This window comes from Myxine glutinosa, chromosome 14, assembly GCF_964187855.1.
Source record: "Myxine glutinosa chromosome 14, kmMyxGlut1.1, whole genome shotgun sequence".
Lineage (NCBI taxonomy): Eukaryota > Metazoa > Chordata > Myxini > Myxiniformes > Myxinidae > Myxine > Myxine glutinosa.
This window is the reverse complement of record NC_136274.1, coordinates 83,570,570-83,596,462: the sequence shown is the minus strand read 5'-3', so window position 1 is coordinate 83,596,462 and position 25,893 is coordinate 83,570,570. Positions and strand designations below refer to the sequence as shown.

General features: G+C 48.2%; 1 protein-coding gene across 7 annotated transcripts in view; it reads left to right on the top strand.

Moving 5' to 3' along the window:
* Nucleotides 1-8,647: 8,647 nt before the first annotated feature.
* Nucleotides 8,648-25,893, top strand: part of SYNJ1 (synaptojanin 1) — a 111,545-nt gene continuing 94,299 nt past the window's right edge. For 6 of the 7 annotated variants that reach the window (XM_068136358.2, XM_068136356.2, XM_068136354.2 and 3 more), the window contains exons 1-7: nt 8,786-8,923; nt 20,401-20,569; nt 22,346-22,432; nt 22,802-23,084; nt 23,380-23,605; nt 23,724-23,807; nt 23,898-23,959. In XM_068136358.2, coding sequence (XP_067992459.2) covers nt 20,446-20,569; nt 22,346-22,432; nt 22,802-23,084; nt 23,380-23,605; nt 23,724-23,807; nt 23,898-23,959 — 866 coding nt within the window. In that variant the 5' untranslated portion in view covers nt 8,786-8,923; nt 20,401-20,445. The other variant, XM_068136352.2, reaches the window with a different exon arrangement.

Here is a 25,893-nt window from a genome sequence, read left to right as displayed (position 1 = left end):
GGGACGCGTAGCGCCTGGCCGTAGACAAGCTCGGTGATGGATGCCCGGAGGTCCTCCTTGGGGGCCGTGCGGAGGCCCAAAAGGACCCACGGCAGCCGGTCGGCCCAACCGCCATCTTGAACGCCGGCCATGAGCGCGGCCTTCATGGAGTGGTGGAATCACTCGCACAACCCGTTGGCTTGGGGGTGGTAGGCCGTAGTACGGTGGAGCTTGACCCCCAGGTTGCGGGCGACCGCACCCCACAGCTCGGAGGTGAACTGCGGTCCGTGGTCTGACGAGATGTCCGCCGGTGCGCCGAAGCGGGCGACCCAGGGGGCGATGAAAGCCTGCGCCACGTCGGCGGTGGTGGTGGAGACGAGGGGAACGGCCTCCGGCCACCTGGTGGTCCTGTCCACCATGGTGAGCAGGTGTGTGAACCCCCGTGATGGGGGGAGAGGGCCCACCAGATCCACGTTGACGTGGTCGAAACGTCGTTCGGGCACGGTGAAAGGTGCCAGCGGGGCCTGGGTGTGTCGGTGGACCTTGGCCTGTTGGCAGGCTGTGCAGGTGCTGGTCCAATCGCGGACGTCCCGTCGAAGGCCGTGCCAGACGAATCGCTCCGACACCAGCTTCTGGGAAGCTTTCCGGCCCGAGTGGGAAAGGCCGTGGAGGGAGGCGAAGATGCGGCGTTGCCAGGTAACGGGCACGATGGGGCGAGGCTGGCCTTGGGAGACGTCGCAGAGCAGGACAGTGTCCGCGAAGGGGATGTCGGCCAGGCGGAGGCCCGTGTCCGCCGCCCGGAGGGCTTGCACCGTGGTGTCGGCGGTTTGGTCCGCCGCCATAAGCGCGAAGTCCACGCCGAGGTGGACCGCGTTCGCACTGGCCCGAGAAAGGCAGTCGGCCACGGTGTTGTTTTTGCCGGCGACGTGCCGGATGTCCGTGGTAAACTCCGACACGGCGGAGAGGTGGCGCTGTTGGCGGGCCGACCACGGCTCCGTGACCTTGGCCATTGCGTAAACCAACGGCTTGTGGTCGACGAACGCCGTGAAGGGTCGGCACTCCAGGAGGTGGCGGAAATCGCGAACGGCCAGGTGTAGACCGAGGAGCTCACGGTCAAACGTGCTATATTTGAGCTCGTTCGGCCGGAGCTGCCGGCTGAAAAAAGCGAGTGGCTGCCAAACCCCGTTCACCCATTGCTCATGTACGGCGCCCACCGCGTAGTCGGAGGCATCCGTGGTGAGGGCGATGGGAGCGTTGAGCACCGGGTGAGCGAGCAGTGTTGCGTCGGCGAGGGCCCGCTTTGAGCTTTGGAAGGCCGCGTCCATTGCTGCGGACCAGACGACGTCGTGCTTGGCCGGCTTGCCCCGGAGGGCTTCGTAGAGGGGCCGCATGAGTTGAGCAGCACGGGGCACGAAGCGGTGATAGAAATTCACCATTCCCAGGAATTCCTGCAGGGCCTTTATGGAGCGGGGACGCGGAAACGTGGTGATGGCCTCGACCTTGGTTGGCAGTGGCACGGCCCCGTTCTTGGTGATGTGGTGGCCCAAAATATAAACGGCCATCGTGCCGAAGTGGCATTTGGCCGGGTTGACGATGAGGCCATGCTCGCTGAGGCACCCGAACAGTGTTCGGAGGTGGAGGAGGTGCTCGGCCCGGGACGTGCTGGCGACGAGGATGTCGTCCAGGTAAACGAAGAGGAACGGCAGGTCACGCAGCACGCCGTCCATCAAGCGCTGGAACGCCTGAGCCGCGTTCTTGAGGCCAAACGGCATCCGTAGGAATTCGAATAAGCCGAACGGCGTGATGACGGTCGTTTTAGGGACGTCGGCCACCCTGACAGGTATCTGGTGATATCCCCGTATGAGATCGATTTTTGAAAAAATGACCCGTCCTGCCAGACGGGCGGAGAAGTCTTGGATGTGCGGGATCGGATACCTGTCGGGGGTGGTAGCGTCGTTAAGGCGGCGGTAGTCGCCACATGGGCGCCAGCCGCCCCCTGGTTTTGGGACGATGTGTAGTGGCGAAGCCCACGCGCTATCGGAGCGCCGCATGATGCCGAGGTGTTCCAAAGCGTCGAACTCGGCTTTGGCCACGGCGAGCTTGGCTGGGTCGAGGCGGCGGGCTCTGGCGTAGACCAGCGGGCCCGTGGTTGGTATGTGGTGCTGGATCCCATGTCGTACTGCGACGGCCGAAAACGTCAACGAACCAATGCTCACCAAAGTGATTTCAACACAAACGAACCAAAACTTGTTGAAGTGATTTCAACCTAAATTAACCAATACTCATCAAAGTGATTTCAACCCAAACTAACCAAAACTCATCAAAGTGATTTTAACCCAAACTAACTAATAATCTTCAAAATGATTTCAACCCAAACTAACCAATACTCGCCAAAGTGATTTCAACACAAACGAACCAAAACTTGTTGAAGTGATTTCAACACAAACTAACCAATACTCGTCAAAGTGATTTCACCCTAAATTAACCAATACTCATCAAAGTGATTTCAACCCAAACTAACCAATACTCATCAAAGTGATTTCAACCCAAACTAACCAATACTCATCAAAGTGATTTAGCCCAAACTAACCAATACTCATCAAAGTGATTCTACCCAAACGAACCAACACTCAACAAAGTGATTTCAACCCCAACTCACCAATCCCAGTCAATGTGATTTCAACCCCAACTCACCAACACTCGTCAAAGTGATTTAAATTCAAACTAGAACGGCACTCAGTCGAAAGCACACCTCCGCCTGGTTGGCCACGTCACTCAATGGTGAAGAATCACTTTTAAAATTCCACGATCTGGATCCGGATCCGGACCCGGATCTTCACCAAAATTGAATCGATTCTTCCTTGTCACACACACAACCTGTCCAACAAGTTTCGTCCAAATCCATCCACAACTTTTTGAAATATCCTGCAATATTTATCAACACAATATGTGATATTATATCCGTGTAATCCGTGAAATATAATGTGATATTATATAATGTGATAATAATAATTACAATATAATGTGATATTATATCCGTGAAATATCCACAATAATTCACCAAATGTCCGTCCGTCCATCTGTCTGTCTGTTCGAAGGTACCGTAAAAACTGCTGAACAGATCGCAAAGATATTTTGGGTGGATAATCCTGGGATCCCCAAGAGTAAAATAGGCCATATAGTTTTCCCAATTTCAGCTTTGGTCTCCAGCATTCTCAGGTTTGGACTCCCGCATAACATTCGCGTTCGCATGACGTTCATTGTTCTCATTGTGACGACGCACAAACGGCTGCACACGGGAAAGCAACATGTCTCCATCGATCGCTAACAGATCGCTGTCTCCATCGATCTTGCCAATGACGTAACAGCTGTCGGCTCAAAATCCTTTTAACTGTTGATTTGGTACAGTTACACGTATCGGGAATTTGGTACACGTATCGGGAGTACATACGACACAGCGATTGTGAACACTATTATCGATCACGATCACCACGATCATGGTGTATCGATCACGATTTGAAACACGATGGTGTAGCGGCTGCCGCTGGGTTTTCACAATCGCCTTGCACCTATCAAGGACGCGGAGCGATCACCATACCGGGCTCGTCCAGGACGCCCGGGCAGGCCCGCGCTCAACTTGCCAGGCCTCGGTCGGGACGCCCGGGCATGCCCGGGCATCCCCGGGCAGGCTCGCCCTCAACTTGCCAGGCCGCAGCCAGGACGCTGGGCCACGCCCCCTGGCGCCGGGCCTGGGCAAACGCTCCGGGATAATTGGTATATATATTGCTGCCCGATAAACGGGTTTTCAGTGTGCCTGAGTGTTTGATTTCATTAAAGCAACTCGGATCAGCCAGGACGCTGGGCCACGCCCCCTGGCGCCGGGCCTGGGCAAACGCTCCGGGATAATTGGTATATATATTGCTGCCCGATAAACGGGTTTTCAGTGGGCCTGAGTGTTTGATTTCATTAAAGCAACTCGGATGAATTCTAGCTTTTTGTCGCGTCCATTCTTCCGATCGAGTTTGCTCGCCTGCTCACGGAGTTCCCGGCCCTCACGCGGCCGACGTTTTCGGCCGTCGCAGTACGGCATGGGATCGAGCACCACATACCAACCACGGGCCCACCGGTCTACGCCAGGGCCCGCCGCCTCGACCCAGCCAAGCTCGCCGTAGCGAAGGCCGAATTCGACGCGTTGGAGCACCTCGGCATCGTGCGGCGCTCCAATAGCGCGTGGGCCTCGCCACTGCACATCGTGCCAAAGCCGGGGGGTGGATGGCGCCCGTGTGGCGACTACCGCCGTCTCAATGACGCTACCACCCCCGACAGGTACCCGATCCCGCATATCCAAGACTTCTCCGCCCGTCTGGCGGGACGGGTCATTTTTTCGAAAATTGATCTCATACGGGGATATCACCAGGTACCTGTCAGGGCGGCCGACGTCCCTAAAATGGCAGTCATCACGCCGTTCGGCTTATTCGAATTCTTGCGGATGCCGTTTGGTCTCAAGAACGCGGCTCAGGCGTTCCAGCGCTTGATGGACGGCGTGCTGCGTGACCTGCCGTTCCTTTTCGTTTACCTGGACGACATCCTCGTCGCCAGCACGTCCCGGGCCGAGCACCTCCTCCACCTCCGAACACTGTTCGGGCGCCTCAGCGAGCACGGCCTCATCGTCAACCCGGCCAAATGCCACTTCGGCACGACGGCCGTTGATTTTTTGGGCCACCACATCACCAAGAACGGGGCCGTGCCGCTGCCAACCAAGGTCGAGGCCATCACCACGTTCCCGCGTCCCCGCACCATAAAGGCCCTGCAGGAATTCCTGGGAATGGTGAATTTTTATCACCGCTTCGTGCCCCGCGCTGCTCAACTCATGCGGCCCCTCTACGAAGCCCTCCGGGGCAAGCCGGCCAAGCACGACATCGCCTGGTCCGCAGCAATGGATGCGGCCTTCCAACGCTCAAAGCGGGCCCTCGCCGACGCAACACTGCTCGCTCACCCGGTGCTCAACGCTCCCATCGCCCTCACCACGGATGCCTCCGTCTATGCGGTGGGCGCTGTACATGAGCAATGGGTGAACGGGGTTTGGCAGCCACTCGCTTTTTTCAGCCGGCAGCTCCGACCGAACGAGCTCAAATACAGCACGCTTGACCGGGAGCTCCTCGGTCTACACCTGGCCGTCCGCCATTTCCGCCACCTCCTGGAGGGCCGACCTTTCACGGCGTTCGTCGACCACAAGCCGTTGGTTTACGCCATGGCCAAGGTCACGGAGCCATGGTCGGCCCGCCAACAGCGCCACCTCTCCGCCGTGTCGGAGTTTACCACGGACATCCGGCACGTCGCCGGCAAAAACAACGCCGTGGCCGACTGTCTTTCCCGGGCCAGCGCGAACGCGGTCCACCTGGGCGTGGATTTTGCGCTTATGGCGGCGGACCAAACCACCGACACCACGGTGCAAGCCCTCCGGGCGGCGGACACGGGCCTCCGCCTGGCCGACATCCCCTGCGCGGACACTGTCCTGCTCTGCGACGTCTCCCAAGGCCAGCCTCGCCCCATCGTGCCCATCACCTGGCAACACCGCATCTTCGCCTCCCTCCATGGCCTTTCCCACCCGGGCCGGAAAGCTTCCCAGAAGCTGGTGTCGGCGCGTTTCGTCTGGCACGGCCTTCGTCGGGACGTCCGCGATTGGACCAGCACCTGCACGGCCTGCCAACGGGCCAAGGTCCACCGACACACCCAGGCCCCGCTGGCACCTTTCACCGTGCCCGAACGACGTTTCGACCACGTCAACGTGGATCTGGTGGGCCCCCTCCCCCCGTCACGGGGGTTCACACACCTGCTCACCATGGTGGACAGGACCACCAGGTGGCCGGAGGCCGTTCCCCTCGTCTCCACCACCACCGCCGACGTGGCGCAGGCTTTCATCGCCACCCGGGTCGCCCGCTTCGGCGCACCGGCGGACATCTCGTCAGACCGCGGACCACAGTTCACCTCCGAGCTGTGGGGCGCGGTCGCCCGCAACCTGGTGGTCAAGCTCCACCGTACTACGGCCTACCACCCCCAAGCAAACGGGTTGTGCGAGCGATTCCACCGCTCCATGAAGGCCGCGCTCATGGCCGGCCTTCAAGACGGCGGTTGGGCCGACCGGCTGCCGTGGGTCCTTTTGGGCCTTCGCACGGCCCCCAAGGAGGACCTCCAGGCATCCACCGCCAAGCTTGTCTATGGCCAGGCGCTACGCGTCCCGGGCGAATTCGTGCCCGACGCTACCAGTCCCTGGTCCGCAGCTCACCAGCACTCGGACCTCCAGGAGGCCGCCCGACGGTTTGCCCCTGTGCCAACATCCCGCCACGGTGACCCCCAGTCCTACGTCCCCCCAGCACTCCGCACAGCGGAGTATGTTTTTGTGCGTCACGACGCACATCGGTGGCCACTCCAGCCGCCGTACGACGGGCCCTTCCGGGTGCTGCGACGGGACGACAAGTCGTTCGTCATCGACATCGGCGGCAGGTCGGACCGGATTGCGGTGGACCGCCTCAAGCCGGCGCACGTGGACGTCGACCACCCACCACGGGTGGCCCTTCCGCCGCGGCGAGGCCGCCCCCCGTCCACGGTGCCCCCCACTCGACCGCCCACCACCTCACCGGACCCCCTCCCACGACCCGCCAGGGGTCGCTTCGGCCGGGTCATCAGGACCCCCCTCAAATTGACCCTGCCGGTGCAAGTCGATTCTGGGGGGACGTGTGTAGCGGCTGCCGCTGGGTTTTCACAATCGCCTTGCACCTATCAAGGACGCGGAGCGATCACCATGCCGGGCTCGTCCAGGACGCCCGGGCAGGCCCGCGCTCAACTTGCCAGGCCTCGGTCGGGACGCCCGGGCATGCCCGGGCATGCCCAGGCAGGCTCGCCCTCAACTTGCCAGGCCGCAGCCAGGACGCTGGGCCACGCCCCCTGGCGCCGGGCCTGGGCAAACGCTCCGGGATAATTGGTATATATATTGCTGCCCGATAAACGGGTTTTCAGTGTGCCTGAGTGTTTGATTTCATTAAAGCAACTCGGATGAATTCTAGCTTTTTGTCGCGTCCATTCTTCCGATCGACGTGGGAGCCCCAGCTCCTTCAATGGAATAATATTTACCGATATAAACAGTGATGTGGCTTTTATTGAAATTCTAAAGATACTGTTTTGATTTTGATGATTCGCGTGTGATATGATTCAACGGATGTTTATATAAATCGTTTAAAATTAAAAAAAACCTTCAATTTCTGATATTTTGCCTTTTCATTTGGGCCTCCCAATTGAAGCCCCGCCCATAGGGCGGGTACCGTTGCTAGTTCATTTAATCTACAACATTGGACTGAGAACTCGGTCGATAAATGTCGGAGGAAACGCATGAAGAAACCGTCCGTTTAAAACTCACCTCTTTGAAGATGTCACCCCGTCCATGGTGGTAAATGGGGTGAAAGATGGTAATTGTAGATAGTACGAGGAAAAAGAGCACGATGAGACACGACACAACCTTCATGTTTCGCTTCTCTCGAACAATGGGAGGAACAGCGATTGTGCGTTCAAATATATATACCGAGAGCAACTGTAACCATGGAGACAGAGAAGCCAACGGATAACTAGATCGGTGAAGGAGCTGTGCTCCCACGTAATCGGAAGAATGGACGCGACAAAAAGCTGGAATTCGTCCGAGTTTCTTTATTGTCACAAAACAACTCGGGTACTCTGAAAAGCCCGTTTATCGGGAAAATTTATTTATAGCGTTTGCCCGGGAAAGGCGAGAGGGGGCGTGGCCGGGCGGCCTGGCAAGTCGAGGGCGGGCGTGGCCGGATACATACATTTATGTGCTAAGTTTCAATTTTTCCATTCAGCAGTTTCCGAGAAATCATTTTTTAATTATTTGCGTTTAATTCAAGATGGCTGCCATACCACTTGACTTATGACGTCACAATTATCATAAAAACATTCTGCATAGGTGTCACTCCTACTCTGAAAGTTTCGTCTCAATCGGACATGTGGTTGCTGAGAAAAACGAGGTTTAGCCCGTAGGGGCGGATGGACAGACGGACAGACAACCCGAAAACATAGTGCATCCGGTAACCTTCGGGGGCGGAGACATAAAAAAAGACAACAGTATAAATACATGGTATACCATAAACCAATGTTGTCCACGTGTCCTGAGAACTAAAACCGTGTCTTGGGACTTACGACTCACCCTGTAAATGTAACTGGTGTAAGTGTAAATCATCGACCACACATATTGATGTTTATATTCCGATAAGGATGAACCTCCTTTCAATAAGAATAATATTATAGGACATTCTCCCAAAGTCGGTGGCGGATTATTATTTTTCTTGACCCTTCCAAATTGTTGCTGTGGTGAATTGGAATTAGGCGGTGTATAATTGGAATCGCCTCAAGCTCGGTTTCCCGAATATATTTATCCTCTATTCTCACGCACGTATAATCACATGTTAGTGAAACCCAATGTTGTAAATGAATTTGTATTTACTCAATTTGTTTTGTTTTTTTTGAAAGGATTTGCGGCTGGGCGGTTTTCCGAGTTCCTCAATGCTGCAAAACGAAATATTTTCTTCCCTTCTATTCAGTGCAACGGCTGTTCTCTTTATAAAAATGGTTCCGAAACAAAACCTCGGGGTAAATTTAACAAATGCTGACGGGTAATCAACATGGGATAAACCATGGAAACAGCTCTCTGCGCTTTCATGAATTAATACAGCACTTTCCGCACTTTCCCTCCATTGCCTGAAGTGGGCGCTCGGTGGGCGCCGCAGCTTGAGGTATCCGGATATGTTTGGACGAACTGATGTCCTTTTCATTATTTATTCTTCCTGTTTGATAAATCTCTTCCTCGAATGATTTGCGATGTCATTGCGGGTTCTTTTTAAAGTACAATAATCTGTGCTTGAGATGGTTGTTTAAGGTACAAAATAGCGGCTTTTGCAGCATTTCTGAAGGTTGTTGTTTCTGTTCGTCAGAATGTTTGTTAATTTTTTTATTTCACTTCATTATCTGTTTATTTTATTCATGTAACACTGAAACTGACAGTGTGCTTGGTTTTGTTCTGCGGTCCGATCAGCGAAGATTGTGATGGAATGATGGGGGAAAGGTGAAGGGGAGGAGTACGCGTACGGGCTTGAAATCCTTGAATATTTGGGAATGGGGACGGGGGAGGAGGGTGATGACTGAATTTTGACATTTTTCAATGGGGGGTGGGGGGGGGGGGTAGGGGCCTGATTTGTTGGATGCCTTCCAGCAGGGGGTGGGGGGATTGCTTTATTGGTTGCCTTTCAGCAGGGGGTGGGGGGTGTGGGGTGTGGGGGATTGATGTATCGATTGCCTTCAGCAGGGGGTCGGAGGGGGGGGGCGAGGGTGTGGGGTGTTGATTGTCTTCCAGCAGGGGGTCGGGGGGGGCGAGGGTGTGGGGTGTTGATTGCCTTCCAGCAGGGGGGGGGGGGTGGGGGATTGATGTATCGATTGCCTTCCAGCAGGGGGTGGGGGTGGGGGAGGGGTGTGGGGGATTGCTTTATTGGTTGCCTTCCAGCAGGGGGTGGGGAGGGGGTGTGGGGGATTGCTTTATTGGTTGCCTTCCAGCAGGGGGGGGGGGTGGGTGGGAGATTGCTTTATTGGTTGCCTTCCAGCAGGGGTGGGGGGGTGGGTGGGAGATTGCTTTATTGGTTGCCTTCCAGCAGGGGTGGGGGGGTGGGTGGGAGATTGCTTTATTGGTTGCCTTCCAGCAGGGGGTGGGGGAGGGGGTGTGGGGGATTGCTTTATTGGTTGCCTTCCAGCAGCGGGTGGGGGAGGGGTGTGGGGGATTGCTTTATTGGTTGCCTTCCAGCAGGGGTGGGGGGAGGGGTGGGAGATTGCTTTATTGGTTGCCTTCCAGCAGGGGGTGGGGGAGGGGGTGTGGGGGATTGCTTTATTGGTTGCCTTCCAGCAGGGGGTGGGGGAGGGGGTGTGGGGGATTGCTTTATTGGTTGCCTTCCAGCAGGGGGGGGGGGTGGGAGATTGCTTTATTGGTTGCCTTCCAGCAGGGGGGGGGGGTGGGAGATTGCTTTATTGGTTGCCTTCCAGCAGGGGGGGGGGGTGGGAGATTGCTTTATTGGTTGCCTTCCAGCAGGGGGTGGGGGAGGGGGTGTGGGGGATTGCTTTATTGGTTGCCTTCCAGCGGGGGGTGGGGGGGTGGGGGATTGATGTATCGATTGCCTTCCAGCAGCGGGTGGGGGGGGGGCGGTGGGTGTGGGGTGTGGAGGATTGATGTATCGATTGCCTTCCAGCAGGGGGTGGGGGGGTGTGTGGGGGATTGATTTATCGATTGCCTTCCAGCAGGGGGTCGGGGGGGGGGCGAGGGTGTGGGGTATTGATTGCCTTCCAGCAGGGGGAGGGGGGGGTTCTGGGATTGCTTTATTGGTTACTTTCCAGCAGGGGGGGGGGGGGTGTGGGAGATTGCTTTATTGGTTGCCTTCCAGCCGGGGGTGGGGTAGGGGGTGTGGGGGATTGCTTTATTGGTTGCCTTCCAGCGGGGGCGGGGGAGGTGGGGGATTGATGTATCGATTGCCCTCCAGCAGCGGGTGGGGGGGTGTGGGGTGTGGGGGATTGATGTATCGATTGCCTTCCAGCAGGGGGTCGGGGGGGGCGAGGGGGGGGTATTGCTGTATTGATTGCCTTCCAGCAGGGGTGGGGGGGGGGGGTTCTGGGATTGCTTTATTGGTTGCCTTCCAGCAGGGGGTCGGGGGGGGGGGGCGAGGGTGTGGGGTATTGCTGTATTGATTGCCTTCCAGCAGGGGTGGGGGGGGGGGGTTCTGGGATTGCTTTATTGGTTGCCTTCCAGCAGGGGGGGGGGGGGGGTGTGGGAGATTGCTTTATTGGTTGCCTTCCAGCAGGTGGTGGGGGAGGGGGTGTGGGGGATTGCTTTATTGGTTGCCTTCCAGCAGGGGGGGGGGGGTGCTGGGATTGCTTTATTGGTTGATTTGTTGTTAGATATTTCCACCAGGGGGGGGGGGGGGGGAGGCTAGGTTTGTTTTTGGATTCCCATGGTAGGTGTGTGATTGGTGGAATTGTGGTGTTTTGGTGGTGGGTGTCACGCTAACTGATAGTATTGAATTTGGATACATGTTATTTTTCAGTAATGATTATCAAGCCAAAGTTCACATAATGAGGAAGATCAACTGGATGTAGCAATTAGATACAAGTTGGCTGATTAAAAGGGGCTCCCCGAGGTTGAGCTGTGTTCTGTCTCTGATCGACGAGGATTAATGTCCGCCGATTGTGCATTTCAAGAGTCAGATTTGTCTGCTGTTTGAGGCATGAATGAAGTCGTTTGGTATGATAGGTGATGCTAGTACTGTGAGTGTGTTAAGCTCCACGAGTCATATCCCCCATTACTCAAAGGTAAGAGAACGTTTAACCTGAAATTAAATGGTTAACCAGCAAGGTAAGAGAGAAAAAACCCTAAGTTGCAAATAATTACTTAAAATGTGGAAATCTGTGACAGTCTAGTTATCCTTCTAAAGCCCGACCGTGAAGAAAGTGTCGGAAAATGTCATTTTGCCAGGAAGTATAAGCATCATAAGACGGCGATGAGAAGGAAGCAATGAGAAAGGAACAGAGGACCGACTTATGAATATTTTGCCTTTCAGCAGGTTGAGCTGTGTTCGAGCCGAGTTAAGGAAGATTATCGAAAAACTGAAGAAGATGGATATATATATACACATACAGTCACGTGAAAAAGTAAGTACACCCCATGTAAAGTTTTGACTTTTTCAACATATTTCAACATACAGCTATTTGATCTTCACTTCAACAATATTGATAGATAAAGGTGATATAATATCACAAATATCATGAAACATTTACATTTTGTAGTCCATTGTATAATTTAAATAAACATAAATGCAAATTTCGCATGTGGAAAAAGTAAGTACACCCCTACATTTATCATTACTTCAAATACCTAAAATTAGAATCAGGTGCACCAGCTCAGGTGCAAATGATTAGAACATCGTTAGAGAGGGTCTTGGAGGAACCTGTCTTATTTAAACCTCAGACATTTCGTTTGGTTTTCTCTTTGTTGTTGAAGTGTGCGGTGTCACCATGCCTAGATCAAAAGAACTCTCAGGCCTCCAGAAAGAAGGTTATAGATGCCTACGAGTCTGGGAAGGGATTTAAAAAGATCTCCAAACAATTTGAAATCAATCATTCGACTATCCGGAAGATCATCTACAAGTGGAGAAGATTCCAAACAACTGCCAACTTGTTCAGGCCAGGCCGCCCCAGCAAGTTCAGCCCGAGAGCAGACCGCAAGATGCTGAAAGAAGTCTCTAAGAACCCCAGAATGTCATCACGGGACCTACAGGTAGCTCTTCCCACTGTTGATGTCAAAGTGCACGAGTCTACCATTAGAAAGAGGCTGCACAAATTTGATCTACATGGGAGGTGTGCCAGAAGGAAACCTTTGCTGTCCAGAAAGAACATAAGGGCAAGACTAAAGTTTGCCAATGAACACCTTGGCAAAGACCAGCACTTCTGGAACAATGTGCCCTGGACAGATGAGTCAAAGGTAGAGATATTTGGCCACAGTACCAGAAGACATGTTTAGCGAAAACCAAAGACAGCATTTGACCACAAGAACCTGATACCAACTGTAAAGCATGGTGGTGGAAATATTATGGTTTGGGGCAGCTTTGCTGCATCAGGGCCTGGGCAGCTCACCATCATAGAATCCACTATGAATTCTTCATTGTACCAGAGGGTGCTTGAGGATAATGTGAGGCCATCTGTCGGAAAGTTGAAGCTCAACCGAAGGTGGACCTTGCAACATGACAATGACCCTAAACATACCAGTAAATCCACCAAGGAATGGCTGAAAAGAAAGAAATGGAGGGTTCTGGAATGGCCAAGTCAAAGCCCGGATCTAAATCCCATCGAGATGTTGTGGGGGGATTTCAAACGAGCTGTGCATGCAAGAAACCCCTCAAACATCGCACAGCTGAAAGAATTCTGCATGGAGGAGTGGGAAAAAATTTCTCCCAGTTGATGTCAGAGACTGACAGTTATAAGAAACGCCTACTTGAGGTTGTTTCTGCTAAAGGGGGCAATACCACCTATTAGAGCCAAGGGTGTACTTAGTTTTTCTACATGCGAAATTTGCATTTATGTTTATTAAAATTACTAGGACGTGCCCGTACGTGGGTGCCCGTACGTGCGTGCAAAAAAGCATGCGTGCAAACAACAACAACAAAAAAAAACTTTGAAACCACGTGGCAGTAACGACCACAGAACCCCCCCCTCTATTTACATGAAATGGTTTGGTCCATTCGCAACGACCACAGAACCCCCCCCCCCCCTCTATTTACATGAAATGGTTTGGTCCATTCGCAAAGCCAAAGCGAACGGCGAACGGCTAAATCGCCATAGCTCGGTAACTACTTCTCCGATTAATTTCAAACCTTGAAAAGGCACATCCTCGGGTCCCCAGCAATATACCTGGCAAGTTTCAAGTATATCGGACCCGTGGTTGTCGAGAAACAGCGGTCACAGACATACAGACATACACACAGACATACAGAGATTACTGGAATTATAGATAGATACAATGGACTACAAAATGTAAATGTTTCATGATGTTTGTTATATTATATCACCTTTATCTTTCAATATTGTTGAAATGAAGATCAAATAGCTGTATGTTGAAATATGTTGAAAAAGTCAAAACTTTACATGGGGTGTACAGTACTTAGTTTTTCACATGACTGTATCTATATAAAAAATATGCTTTCATGTTTTTCAGTAAAATTAGCCAGGAATCGTGGTGAGATTCCTGTATTGATTGGGGTTGAAGTGCAGATCGTTGTGCATATTCTGGAAGTGACAGCAATGTGATAGATGGTGCATTATGGAAAGAAAATAACATACAAGAAATGTGACATGATGCGTTGTTCTTGAAGATACAAGGGTCTGGTATTGGTATCCATCAAGCACCCAAGATTTATGACAATGAGATCTACAAGCTGATTCAGCTGGTTTGGTTGTTAATGCAGACAAGTGCCTGTTTGGAGTTTCAAACCTGGTGATCATTGGTCACAAGGTGATCAGTGAATGAACGATTTGTTTGGCCAGTAAAGATCGATGTTTTGGATGTGGGAAGACATGAGATGGTGGTGAACAGCTGTTTTGAAGACCTGGATGGAAGAGTGGGATTGAAGAGAGTGTGGGAGTCGAGATGAGATCCACTAGGGCAGAGAACCAAGTTAACCAAGATTTTTGCGAGGAATGGTATACCGGTCACTCTGTATTCTGACCATGGCTTGTGGTTCATTTGTGGACTTTTGCAGATTTAATGGAAACCAAGGATGGGCATCTATCACCATCATGTGATTCTGCTCCAAAGTGGCCACGGGCAAATGGTGAGGTAGAATGTCGGGAGAGTGGATGAAGCTTGTGCAAGTTGAAGGGAGGGACTGGAAAAAGGTAATGTTGTCATATATTGCTGCATGCAGAGCAACACGTCATTCTACCACAGGGAAAAGTCCGGAAGATCTGTTTGATATACAAATTTGCACCAATATGCCCGAACTGATGTCTTTGCTGACCGATGTTTGAGACCGGGATGCTGAGAAGAAGGGATCGGCTTAGCTGTGTGCTGATTGTCGACGTCGTGCTGAAATTATTGACGTTGTGCTCGGAGATGCTGTGTCGTTGAGACAAGTGTCCGGGTAAACTGGACGTAACCTCTCTTCCGAACCTTACCCAGTTGTTTCCAAGACTGGAAGCAGGTTGACAGTACAAGTCACCAGATGGAGTTTGTCATGACAGAAGTAGGCTTGTCATCAAAAAGTATGCCTGTCATGTTCTTGATGTGCTGAATCTTGGGACTAACCGAGTTAGAGAAAGGTCAGGCGATGGCAGTATGACACGAGGAGATGAGGCATGGATGATTTCAGAGACTGATGATGCAACTGAACTACTGACCAGAGTTTCACAGGTCGAGATGGCAGCGAGACCATGATGAGGTCCAGAGGCATCATTGGATGGACATGCTGCACTGAGTCAGAGGGATGTATCCTTGTTATCTCACTCTCCATGTCGACCGCAGCAGGATTTTATTTCCTTGATAAAGGAGGAGCACGTCTGTGATTGCAGCAATTTGGTTTGGAAGGTTGATAGCAATGGGAAAGTTCTTGTTTTGGGGTAAATGCAAAGTTTGGGAGCGATGAGACACGTGGTGAATTTGAATGTTTGAGTTTGTTAATAATTGAATAGTGAACTAGTACACATACTTCCTCTTCTAGTGTGGTTTAAATGTCAAGATAAGTGATTGTATATTTGGATGCATTTAACCTCAATGATTAACAGGCCAAAGGTCAAATAATGAAAAAGAACAAGTGGATTTGGGAGGGGACGCAGGATGGCCAATTTAAATGGGAACCCCGAGGTCATGGTGATCCAGAGTTGAGCTGGTTTCCCCGTCAGTGCATAATGGCAATACAGTGTAAAGGTCTGACGTGTTCAATGGTGGTGTTGTATTGAGTGCTGTTGTGGTGGTGGTGGTGGGTGTACAGTGTTGGACTTGAATTCACAAGAGCTTTGATGTGCATGATGGAGTTGTTGTTCTTTGTGGGATCGGCCGGGGGAAGCTTGACCCAAGACTTTCACGAATTGACCTGGCCAGGCCTGACATTCGCCTAGTTTGTTCAGGAATTTGGAATTTGGCCATGGTGCCGACGATACTCGCCTACTCTTTGCGAAGGACACAATGGGTTTTTTTTTTTAACTATCACCAACTAATACTGATAGACAGCGCCAATTTTATTGTCCATCCAAAGGACAACGCCCACTTTGAAGAATCGCTATGCCTGCGAGACACCAGGATTACCGTTTTTAGCTGTCGGGATTCAAATCAGGCTAGATTGCTTGGAGGCTATATCCTTCTGTTTCTGTTGAAGATCATTTATGAGCCTTTTGTTGCTGCATTTATTTGTCGTCGTCTCATTGATTTCAGGAACCTGTAAAGTGTGCACCAATGTTCACATTTTTGTCAAGGTTTATAACTGAAGGTAGAGCCTATTTTGAAGGCCCCTACTTAGTTGTACAGGTAAATTGTATATGTATGTGTATTACAGTCACGTGAAAAAGTAAGTACACCCCTACATTTATCTACTTCAAATACCTAAAATTAGAATCAGGTGCACCAGCTCAGGTGCAAATGATTAGAACGTTAGAGAGGGTCTTGGAGGAACCTGTCTTATTTAAACCTCAGACATTTAGTTTGGTTTGCTCTTTGATGTTGAAGTGTGTGGCGTCACCATGCCTAGATCAAAAGAGCTCTCTGAGGCCTTCAGAAAGAAGGTTATAGATGCCTACGAGTCTGGGAAGGGATTAAAAAAGATCTCCAAACAATTTGAAATCAATCATTTGACTGTCCGGAAGATCATCTGCAAGTGGAGAAGATTCCAAACAACTGCCAACTTGTTCAGGCCAGGCCGCCCCAGCAAGTTCAGCCCGAGAGCAGACCGCAAGATGCTGAAAGAAGTCTCTAAGAACCCCAGAATGTCATCACAGGACCAACAGATAGCTCTTGCCACTGTTGATGTCAAAGTGCACGAGTCTACCATGAGAAAGAGGCTGCAGAAATTTGATCTACATGGGAGGTGTGCCAGGAGGAAACCTTTGCTGTCCAGAAAGAACATCAGGGCAAGACTAACGTTTGCCAATGAACACCTGGGCAAAGACCAGCACTTCTGGAACAATGTGCTCTGGACAGATGAGTCGAAGGTGGAGCTATTTGGCCACAGTACCAGAAGACATGTTTGGCGAAAACCAAAGACAGCATTTGACCACAAGAACCTGATACCAACTGTAAAGCATGGTGGTGGAAATATTATGGTTTGGGGCAGCTTTGCTGCATCAGGGCCTGGGCAGCTCACTATCATAGAATCCACGATGAATTCTTCATTGTACCAGAGGGTGCTTGAGGATAATGTGAGGCCATCTGTCGGAAAGTTGAAGCTCAACCGAAGGTGGACCTTGCAACATGACAATGACCCTAAACATACCAGTAAATCCACCAAGGAATGGCTGAAAAGAAAGAAATGGAGGGTTCTGGGATGGCCTAGTCAAAGCCCGGATCTAAATCCCATCGAGATGTTGTGGGGGGATTTGAAACGAGCTGTGCATGCAAGAAACCCCTCAAACAACGCACAGCAGAAAGAATTCTGCATGGGGGAGTGGGCAAAAATTTCTCCCAGTCGATGTCAGAGACTGGTAGACAGTTATAAGAAACGCCTACTTGAGGTTGTTTCTGCCAAAGTGGGCTATACCACCTATTAGAGCCAAGGGTGTACTTACTTTTTCCACATGCGAAATTTGCATTTATGTTTATTTAAATTGTACAATGGACTACAAAATGTAAATGTTTCATGATATTTGTTATATTATATCACCTTTATCTATCAATATTGTTGAAATGAAGATCAAATAGCTGTATGTTGAAATATGTTGAAAAAGTCAAAACCTTACATAGGGTGTACTTACTTTTTCACGTGACTGCATATAAGATTTCTGCTTGTGATGGAGGGCAAAAAGGCAGCGACCTGGTGGTGTGGCTACAATTGGATTGACAAGCAGGGGAAGGAACAAAGAAGAAAAGTGGGTTAGAGAGCAAGGGAGGAAACACAGGGAATTGCCAGTGAAGGGTTTGGTTAATGGGGGTAGAAAATATTGCAGGTGTTGATGGGGGATGATACAAGACATGAGATGGCAGTGCACTACCTGTTTGAAGCTCTGGAGAGAAGATTGCAATTGACCTGCCTTCAGAAAGTGGTTCCACAAACGGGAGGAAAAAAAAGCGACAAAAGAGTGGAGCTTTGTGGTAAAACTAGATTCTGGGAATTTAACCAGGAAGTTTTAATGAATAATATTTGCGTCCTGGGGGGGTCGGAGGGTTGGCGGAGCAGAGATGGCAAGACCGGAGGAGAGGTGGTTAAAACAAAAGAGGAATCGTCAAACTGTCTGTGATGTGAGCAATAGGCCTTGTGCTTTTGTCTTAATATGTTAAGAGCTTTAGATTCCATAGAAACAGAGAGATCGGAAGAAAAAGAAAAAAAAAAAGAAGATGCTTGGATGTCACCATTGAGAGAGCATTACTCCATTGAACCGCAGATAAAGAAAGGCCTGTGTGGTCTGCAAGTTGTTCACCTTTTGCAGTCATTCCGAGTGAAGCAGAAGTATGCACCGTCTGTGTTTGACTTTATATGACAGGCGCAACATAAATGGCAAGGAAGGCCGAGTCAATGGTGCCATAGGCACCATCCATAGGCTAATCATATCTAATGACCATGAAAATATGGGTATACACATTTCGCTTGTCAAGATTGGGTCAAGAGATAGAGAGTTCTGGCAGAAATGTTTGTTTTTTTTGGAATAACGGTGGCATCTAATTTGCATTCTTCAATGAATATTGTATGCATAAAATTGATCCAGAAATGAACTTTTCAAAATCATCAACCCTGAAAATATGGGTCTACCTACTTAATTTTTCATGATTGGATACTTAGATACAGAATTACTGTGGAAAATAGATTTTGTCTTTCCTCATTGTGGCAGCTAATTTGCATATTATGCAATTTTGACGCCTTTCCACCAAATATATTTTGGTATACTTTTAGTATGGTGTTTCGGGGACATTCCTGAAAAGCATAGCGGTGAAAAACATTCTGTTGCAATTAGTGGTGGGATGAGCCATAAAATTTGCTAGATTGACTGGACTGGAACTTAGGTGGAATTTGTTTTGAAAGCCATTAATTAGACGTATTGGACGATGTATATTCCAAGTTTCAGCTAGTTTTGACGTATAACCTTTGAGATATGAGCGCCCACACGTTTTGGATGGACGGACTGACAGAAACCAACGTGAATTTGAGGGTTTTCGAAATACAACTCAAGAACATGGAAATGGACGTCACTGAAATTTGGAACATATTACTTTGACGTACAAACCATTTACTTCTGAAATTTGCAGCCAATTTCATCCAGTAGAAGCTGAGAAAGAATTTTCAGTCCCCATGTTGAAGTTGCATGCAGAGAAACGATCCCTTGTATAAAGGGAGGGGCGCTTTGTGTCTACCTTGATTTGAACCTGCTTCACAAACGCAACGCATTTCCCTGTCTACTGATACAAGCTGGAGAGGTAATCCATCTTGTCAAAATACTACCGATTTATCTATACTCCAGGGTTAATTTGCGTGTTGGATTTAACTCCCTGGTATTTTCCAAAGCCACAACATTCCATTTTTCAGACGATCTCATCAATTTTATATGGGCAGAGACTGATGCAGACGTCTATCTGTCTGTCAGTGGGATAGGTTACCTTGGTTACCTTTGTGTACTGTTTGACAGTGAGTCATCTGAAAAAAGGAAGGGTGTTTCCTTCAAGCATCTCGAGGTTCTTTATGGAGATATGGTACAAGACTGGGCCCAAGATTGCCTTTGGTCACTCTAGCCTTCGATAAGAAAAGAGACAAGAGGAGGAGAGGGTTCCATTGACAGCAGCAACACATTGACTGCCTGAGTTGAGGAAGTCAGAAATCCAGAAATGAACACAACCTTGTATGCTACAGGAAGCGAGTTTGAAAACAGAGTGAGACGTCTCCCTGTAAAATGCCTGAGATACATCCCAGGAGATGGTTCTGACCTCGTGTTTGAGAATTGTGCCTCCGACCATTGCTGAGAGAAGAGCAGAAGCACATCCGGATTTGACTGCAGTCCAAATGGTGGTGCAATAGGAGGTTGTTTGAAAAGTGAAAAGACTTTGTCAACAGTGTCAGTGGTGATGATGAATTCCACAACTTTGCTCGTCGCTGGAAGGAAACTTTCTGGCCTAAAGTCTATTTGTTTTTCACCCCATTTTTGTGGATGGGACTGAAGCGTCTTGACTTCCACCTAGACGGAGGTTAGCAAAGGCGAAGGGCAGGCTGAAGGGAACAGGAAAAGGAGAAGCGAGAGTTGTTATTTATAATTATTTTCATGGTTTCTTGCGAAAAGGAATGTTGGCTTCTTGCCCCTCCCCACACCCTTGTAATCACGACTACAACAACAACAACAACAACAACAATAGGCATTTTAATCACTTAAAATGATTGTAACAACCCTTGTAATCACTGATTTATTTATTTTCACTTCTCACATGGAGTCTTGATTTACCTCAACGTATTGACATTTGCCGTCATTGTTTGCATTTTCTTTCAAGCCATCCCAGAGGAAAACGTGTTAAAATAACCAAACGTAACTTTTCAGCCAAGTTGGAAAAAGGAAAAGGGGAAAGCATCAAAAGATTAACTGATTTTGGTAAATATCCATTGGTTTCTATTCCGCTTCTCGTTCAGCTTCCTTCCCTTGTTACAGTGTGCTTTGGTCGGCCCGTGATTGAGAAGTCTGAGCTGGGAAGAGATGGCCCTGAGCAAGGGTTTCCGAGTTCTACACAAGGCCGAGTCACAAACCTACAGCATCATGCTCGAAGCAAGGCACCGAGAGGATTGTCTGCTCTTCGAGTCTGGTGTTATCGCCGTTCTGAGTGAGCGGACTTCTGAATGCTTTTCCTTATAGACTTCAAAGTTATTTATATGTATAAATATTTCCAAGTATTTGTGTGTTTGTTTGTACGTTATTCTTTCATGGCCAAACCACAGCTCATAGAGGCCCCAAATTCTGGGTGTAGAAACTTCAGAATCTGGGCAAGGTTATAAGCTACCCCACCCGACCCCACAGCCAAATTTCCCCCTCTATTAGATTCTCTATGTATGTATATTTGTGCAGTGCTGAAAATCGTAGAAAAAGAAAAAGAACGGCTCGGCCAATCACCAACTGATTTTGTAAACGTGTTCGGGTTACCCTGGGTCAGGCCATGGGTACAAAAAGAATAATCCCCTGACCCCACAAGGCGATGCACAGGAATAAACTACGAAAAGCTTCTGGCACGTGTTGTGCCTTGAAAACATTGACATCTTGTAAATAATTTTGTTTGTGTGTTTTTCGTCACTCTTTTACTGCCAAAACCACCTTGGGAAAAGCTCACCCAGCCAGGCAGTGCGGGGAACCCCCCTTTATTTAGATGGGAAAAGTATCCCCATCTTGGGGAGAGGTCTCCCATCTCTCCCCATCTTGTCGACCGCTCCCCTTTTTATATACTTTGTTTGCTTGTTTGTTTGATTTGTTTGTTTGATAAATGTTAGCTCTTTCACGAGCCTCGACTCTACACCAAAAAAAAAAAAAAAAAAAAAAAAAAAAGCCTCCCTTTTTGGAATGGGGTCTTAAAAAATATCACAGTCCTTGTTGTATTGACTGATTTGCTTGGTTGCCATGTTATTTGAGAAAGTCCCATGACCTTGCTTGTTTATATATATATATATATATATATGATAATATGTAAAATGCAGATCGTGTGCACAGTATACATGTAGTTACTGGTACCCAATATTTTCTGTCTCTGTCCTATCCATTTCCTTCTTTATACTGGTAAGTAGCTAGTTTTACATTCCAATTTAAGATTAAAGTTGGAATGTAACACATACATTATGCTAAATTGTAAATATCAGAGACAATCTTGAAAACTTTTTTTTAAAGGAAAAAATATATAAACTTATTGCCATACATATTACTTCACTAAGATAACAGTATTAGATCCTCATGATCACTTTAGAAAATCCTCTACTGAAGGTTAATCTCATGGCCTTCCCAGACACATAATACGGTAGTACATCTTGACTTCTGTGAAGTGAGAATATACCGGGAGTGCATAATAAAGTACATGGATTTTATAATTTCCAGGTCTTCCTGCAGACATAATAGGATCACTGCCAGCAGGTTTGGACTAGTGCTAGCAGCCATAAGGAGGCACTCATTTCCTCCATCTCTGTTCAAGACATAGCTTGACATAGCCTGGTGTTGGCTTAGTGGTTAGGGTGCCGGCTTGGGATCCCAAGATCCTTGGTTCGAATCCCGATCGATCGCTGAATTAAGGCCAGGGGGGTTGACTCAGCCTGTCATCCTTCCGAGGTCGGCAAATTGAGTACCATTTGCTGGGATGAATGATCACGGTGTGTACCCAGATTTAGAATAGGTACACCGTATCCCTGCGCATCGTAAGAGGCGACCAAGGGTTGGCGTCAGGAAGGGCATCCGCCATCCGGCCATAAAAACATTGCCTCAAACAGGGAACCATGATTGTCATGGGGCCCGCAAGGCTAACCCCCGCTCTAGCGGGGAAAATGGCCTTAAAACGATCATTCATTCATTCATTTATTCATATATTATAATATGTACTATTTTTTTTTTTTTTAATCTTTTGCAGCGCCAGCGGAGCGCGAAGCGGTCAAAGGCCAGTACACCCGTACTCTGGATGCACATGCGTGTCTCGGTGTTTTGCGACTGAGCATGGGTGAGGGTGAGGCAGTAGATGTCAACAACATTTGTATGTGTACTTTGTGCTACATTTGTATGTGATATATTTAATTTGCTGAACTGGGCCTTGTGGTGCTCATTCAGGTCTGTTGTTTCTACCCTTTCCTCTTTTTCCTGTTTGCCCCACTGCCCCATGGTCAGCGCGTTTCCCTCCCCACTCCACCTCCTCTTTCTCATCTAGCTCTTCCACAAGGCACATTTCTGTGAAATGAATAAATAAACAGGTTGCCCTCACTCCTCATTCCAGCGTTGATCCCAGGTTATCCTAGAAGGTTCTTGATTATGGAAGAGGTAGAGCCTGCATAAGATCACTGACTCCTTCATTGGTGTCCTTTGATCCTTTCAGATGGTGCAGGGCCACAGTACTTGGTGCTCGTGACAGGCTGTACGTCAGTGGGAAAGCTTCTCGACTCTGATGTGCTCCGTATCAGTTCCGTCGACCTGCTTCCATTAAGGTGGACAGCATCAGGAGCGGATAGCCTGGATGAGCGAGCAAACGAGATTCGCCGTCTGCTGGCTTCCGGGACATTCTACTTCACTACAGCTCCTGGAGGCATTCCGCCGTTTGACTTGAGCCTTTCCATGCAGCGTCAGAGACAAGGTGTAGGGCAGGACAACCGCTTTTTCTGGTGGGAAAACGGATAGATTGTTCATCAGTACTATTAGAACAACTACTTCCATGATAAAATTGGTCGTTATGAATGTGTGAAGTTATTTCCAAACAAGCTATTTGTTATGGAATCTGTTTAGCTTGTCTTGTAGCACCAGGTTTTTCTTCAAATTTTTGTTCTTGTTCTGTAAAAAGATTCTGGTATGATGATTTTTTTTGATTTTTTTTTTTTTTTCATTGACCCATGTTTGTGAAATGTACCATGATTATATTTGCTCTCACCCCACCCATCTGATGCATCTATCATTTCCTAGGAACAAGAGCTTGCATGTGGTGCTGCAGCAAGCAAGCATAGATTGCACCGTGTGGCTCGTGCGTGCTGTATGTGGAGGTGTTGAGGTACGTACGATCTACGCTGCCCACCGACAGGCCAAGGTGTGCCTGATAGGCAGGCTGGCTCGGGGTCGAGCTGGCACGCGCTTCAATGTGCGAGGTGTCAATGATGACGGGCATGCTGCAAACTTCGTCGAGACTGAGCAGGTGAGTTTGCAAAATCAATTGGAGGCGAAGAACACGTGGAACATTCCGAACTATAGGAATGTAACTTTTGTTTCAATGGAACCTATTGGTTTATAGGCTTTACCCACATGTGCCACAGGTCATAATATTGGATGACTGTATCTCGTCGTTCCTTCAAATACGAGGCTCTATCCCTCTGTTCTGGGAGCAGCCTGGCCTGCAGGTTGGTTGTTGGCAGGTTTCTATCAATGTGGTTGAAAATGATTAAGTAAGGCCTAAAGGTCGGTCAGTGAGTGTACTGCTGTGTTTGCAGGTTGGCTCACACCGTGTGAAGATGTCTCGAGGTTACGAGAGCAATGCTCCAGCCTTTGACAGGTGATTAAAAAGTTGGATTTGTCGCAGTTTTGTTGAATCGCCGGATTAAGCTTGCAATGCATTCACTGTTGGTGAACTGCTGTAATCCAGAATTAAATGTAGTTTTTGTGAGCAGTATGTAAACCTTACTGGTCTTTAAAAGTTCAAAAACTTATCCTGCCTCATTCTGTTTCATCAATGTTGGCCTGTCCACCTGCACAGCGGAAGATGGGATTTTGCAATCGAGTTTGCCTGTCTGTCCTGGGCAAACAATTTTAAACATTTTTACCATTTTGTCATGAAATTTTCAACAGACCTTTTATTATGAGAATATGGAGAACATTGATTGATAAATTTGACTTTTTTATGCCTCGGGCATTGTTTTCATTGTTATTGGCTGATTGAGAAATTTGACTTTTTTATGCCTCGGGCATTGTTTTCATTGTTATTGGCTGATTGATAAATTTGACTTTTTTATGCCTCGGGCATTGTTTTCATTGTTATTGGCTGATTGATAAATTTGTCTTTTTTATGCCTTGGGCATTGTTTTCATTGTTATTGGCTGATTGATAAATTTGACTTATTTATGCCTCGGGCATTGTTTTCATTGTTATTGGCTGATTGATAAATTTGACTTTTTTATGCCTCGGGCATTGTTTTCATTGTTATTGGCTGATTGATAAATTTGACTTTTTTATGCCTCGGGCATTGTTTTCATTGTTATTGGCTGATTGATAAATTTGTCTTTTTTATGCCTTGGGCATTGTTTTCATTGTTATTGGCTGATTGATAAATTTGACTTATTTATGCCTCGGGCATTGTTTTCATTGTTATTGGCTGATTGATAAATTTGACTTTTTTATGCCTCGGGCATTGTTTTCATTGTTATTGGCTGATTGATAAATTTGACTTTTTTATGCCTCGGGCATTGTTTTCATTGTTATTGGCTGATTGATAAATTTGTCTTTTTTATGCCTTGGGCATTGTTTTCATTGTTATTGGCTGATTGATAAATTTGACTTTTTTATGCCTCGGGCATTGTTTTCATTGTTATTGGCTGATTGATAAATTTGACTTTTTTATGCCTCGGGCATTGTTTTCATTGTTATTGGCTGATTGATAAATTTGACTTTTTTATGCCTCGGGCATTGTTTTCATTGTTATTGGCTGATTGATAAATTTGTCTTTTTTATGCCTTGGGCATTGTTTTCATTGTTATTGGCTGATTGATAAATTTGACTTTTTTATGCCTCGGGCATTGTTTTCATTGTTATTGGCTGATTGATAAATTTGACTTTTTTATGCCTCGGGCATTGTTTTCATTGTTATTGGCTGATTGATAAATTTGACTTTTTTATGCCTCGGGCATTGTTTTCATTGTTATTGGCTGATTGATAAATTTGACTTTTTTATGCCTCGGGCATTGTTTTCATTGTTATTGGCTGATTGATAAATTTGACTTTTTTATGCCTTGGGCATTGTTTTCATTATTGGCGTTGTTTTCAGGTTGTTTGTCCGGCTATCTGTGTTGATGTCTGTCCATGATCATTTTTTGTTACTGCGATAACCTGTGAACCGATGAAGGGATTTTGACCAAACCTGACACAATTATGGACTGCAGTACTGACACGTGATAAAATGTTGGGTTCCAAAGTTGAAAGGCCCCAAAGGTCAAGTGCCCTTTAATTTAAAATCAATTGCTATAATAACATGAACCACTCAAGAGATTTCAACCATACTTGACAAACTTAGGAACCAATTAGACTTCAGATTGAACAGGTCAAAGGTCATGTCTCCTTTGAAAATATTTTTGCAGTCTATAAGATGAGTTAGACTAGACGCATCTAATGTTGTCTCTCCTACTTATCTATCTTTCTCCTCACTCTCGCTCTCTCAAGGGAGCTTTCATTTTTCATGTGACATTAAATCAAGAGCAAACACAAGTGGGTTGACAT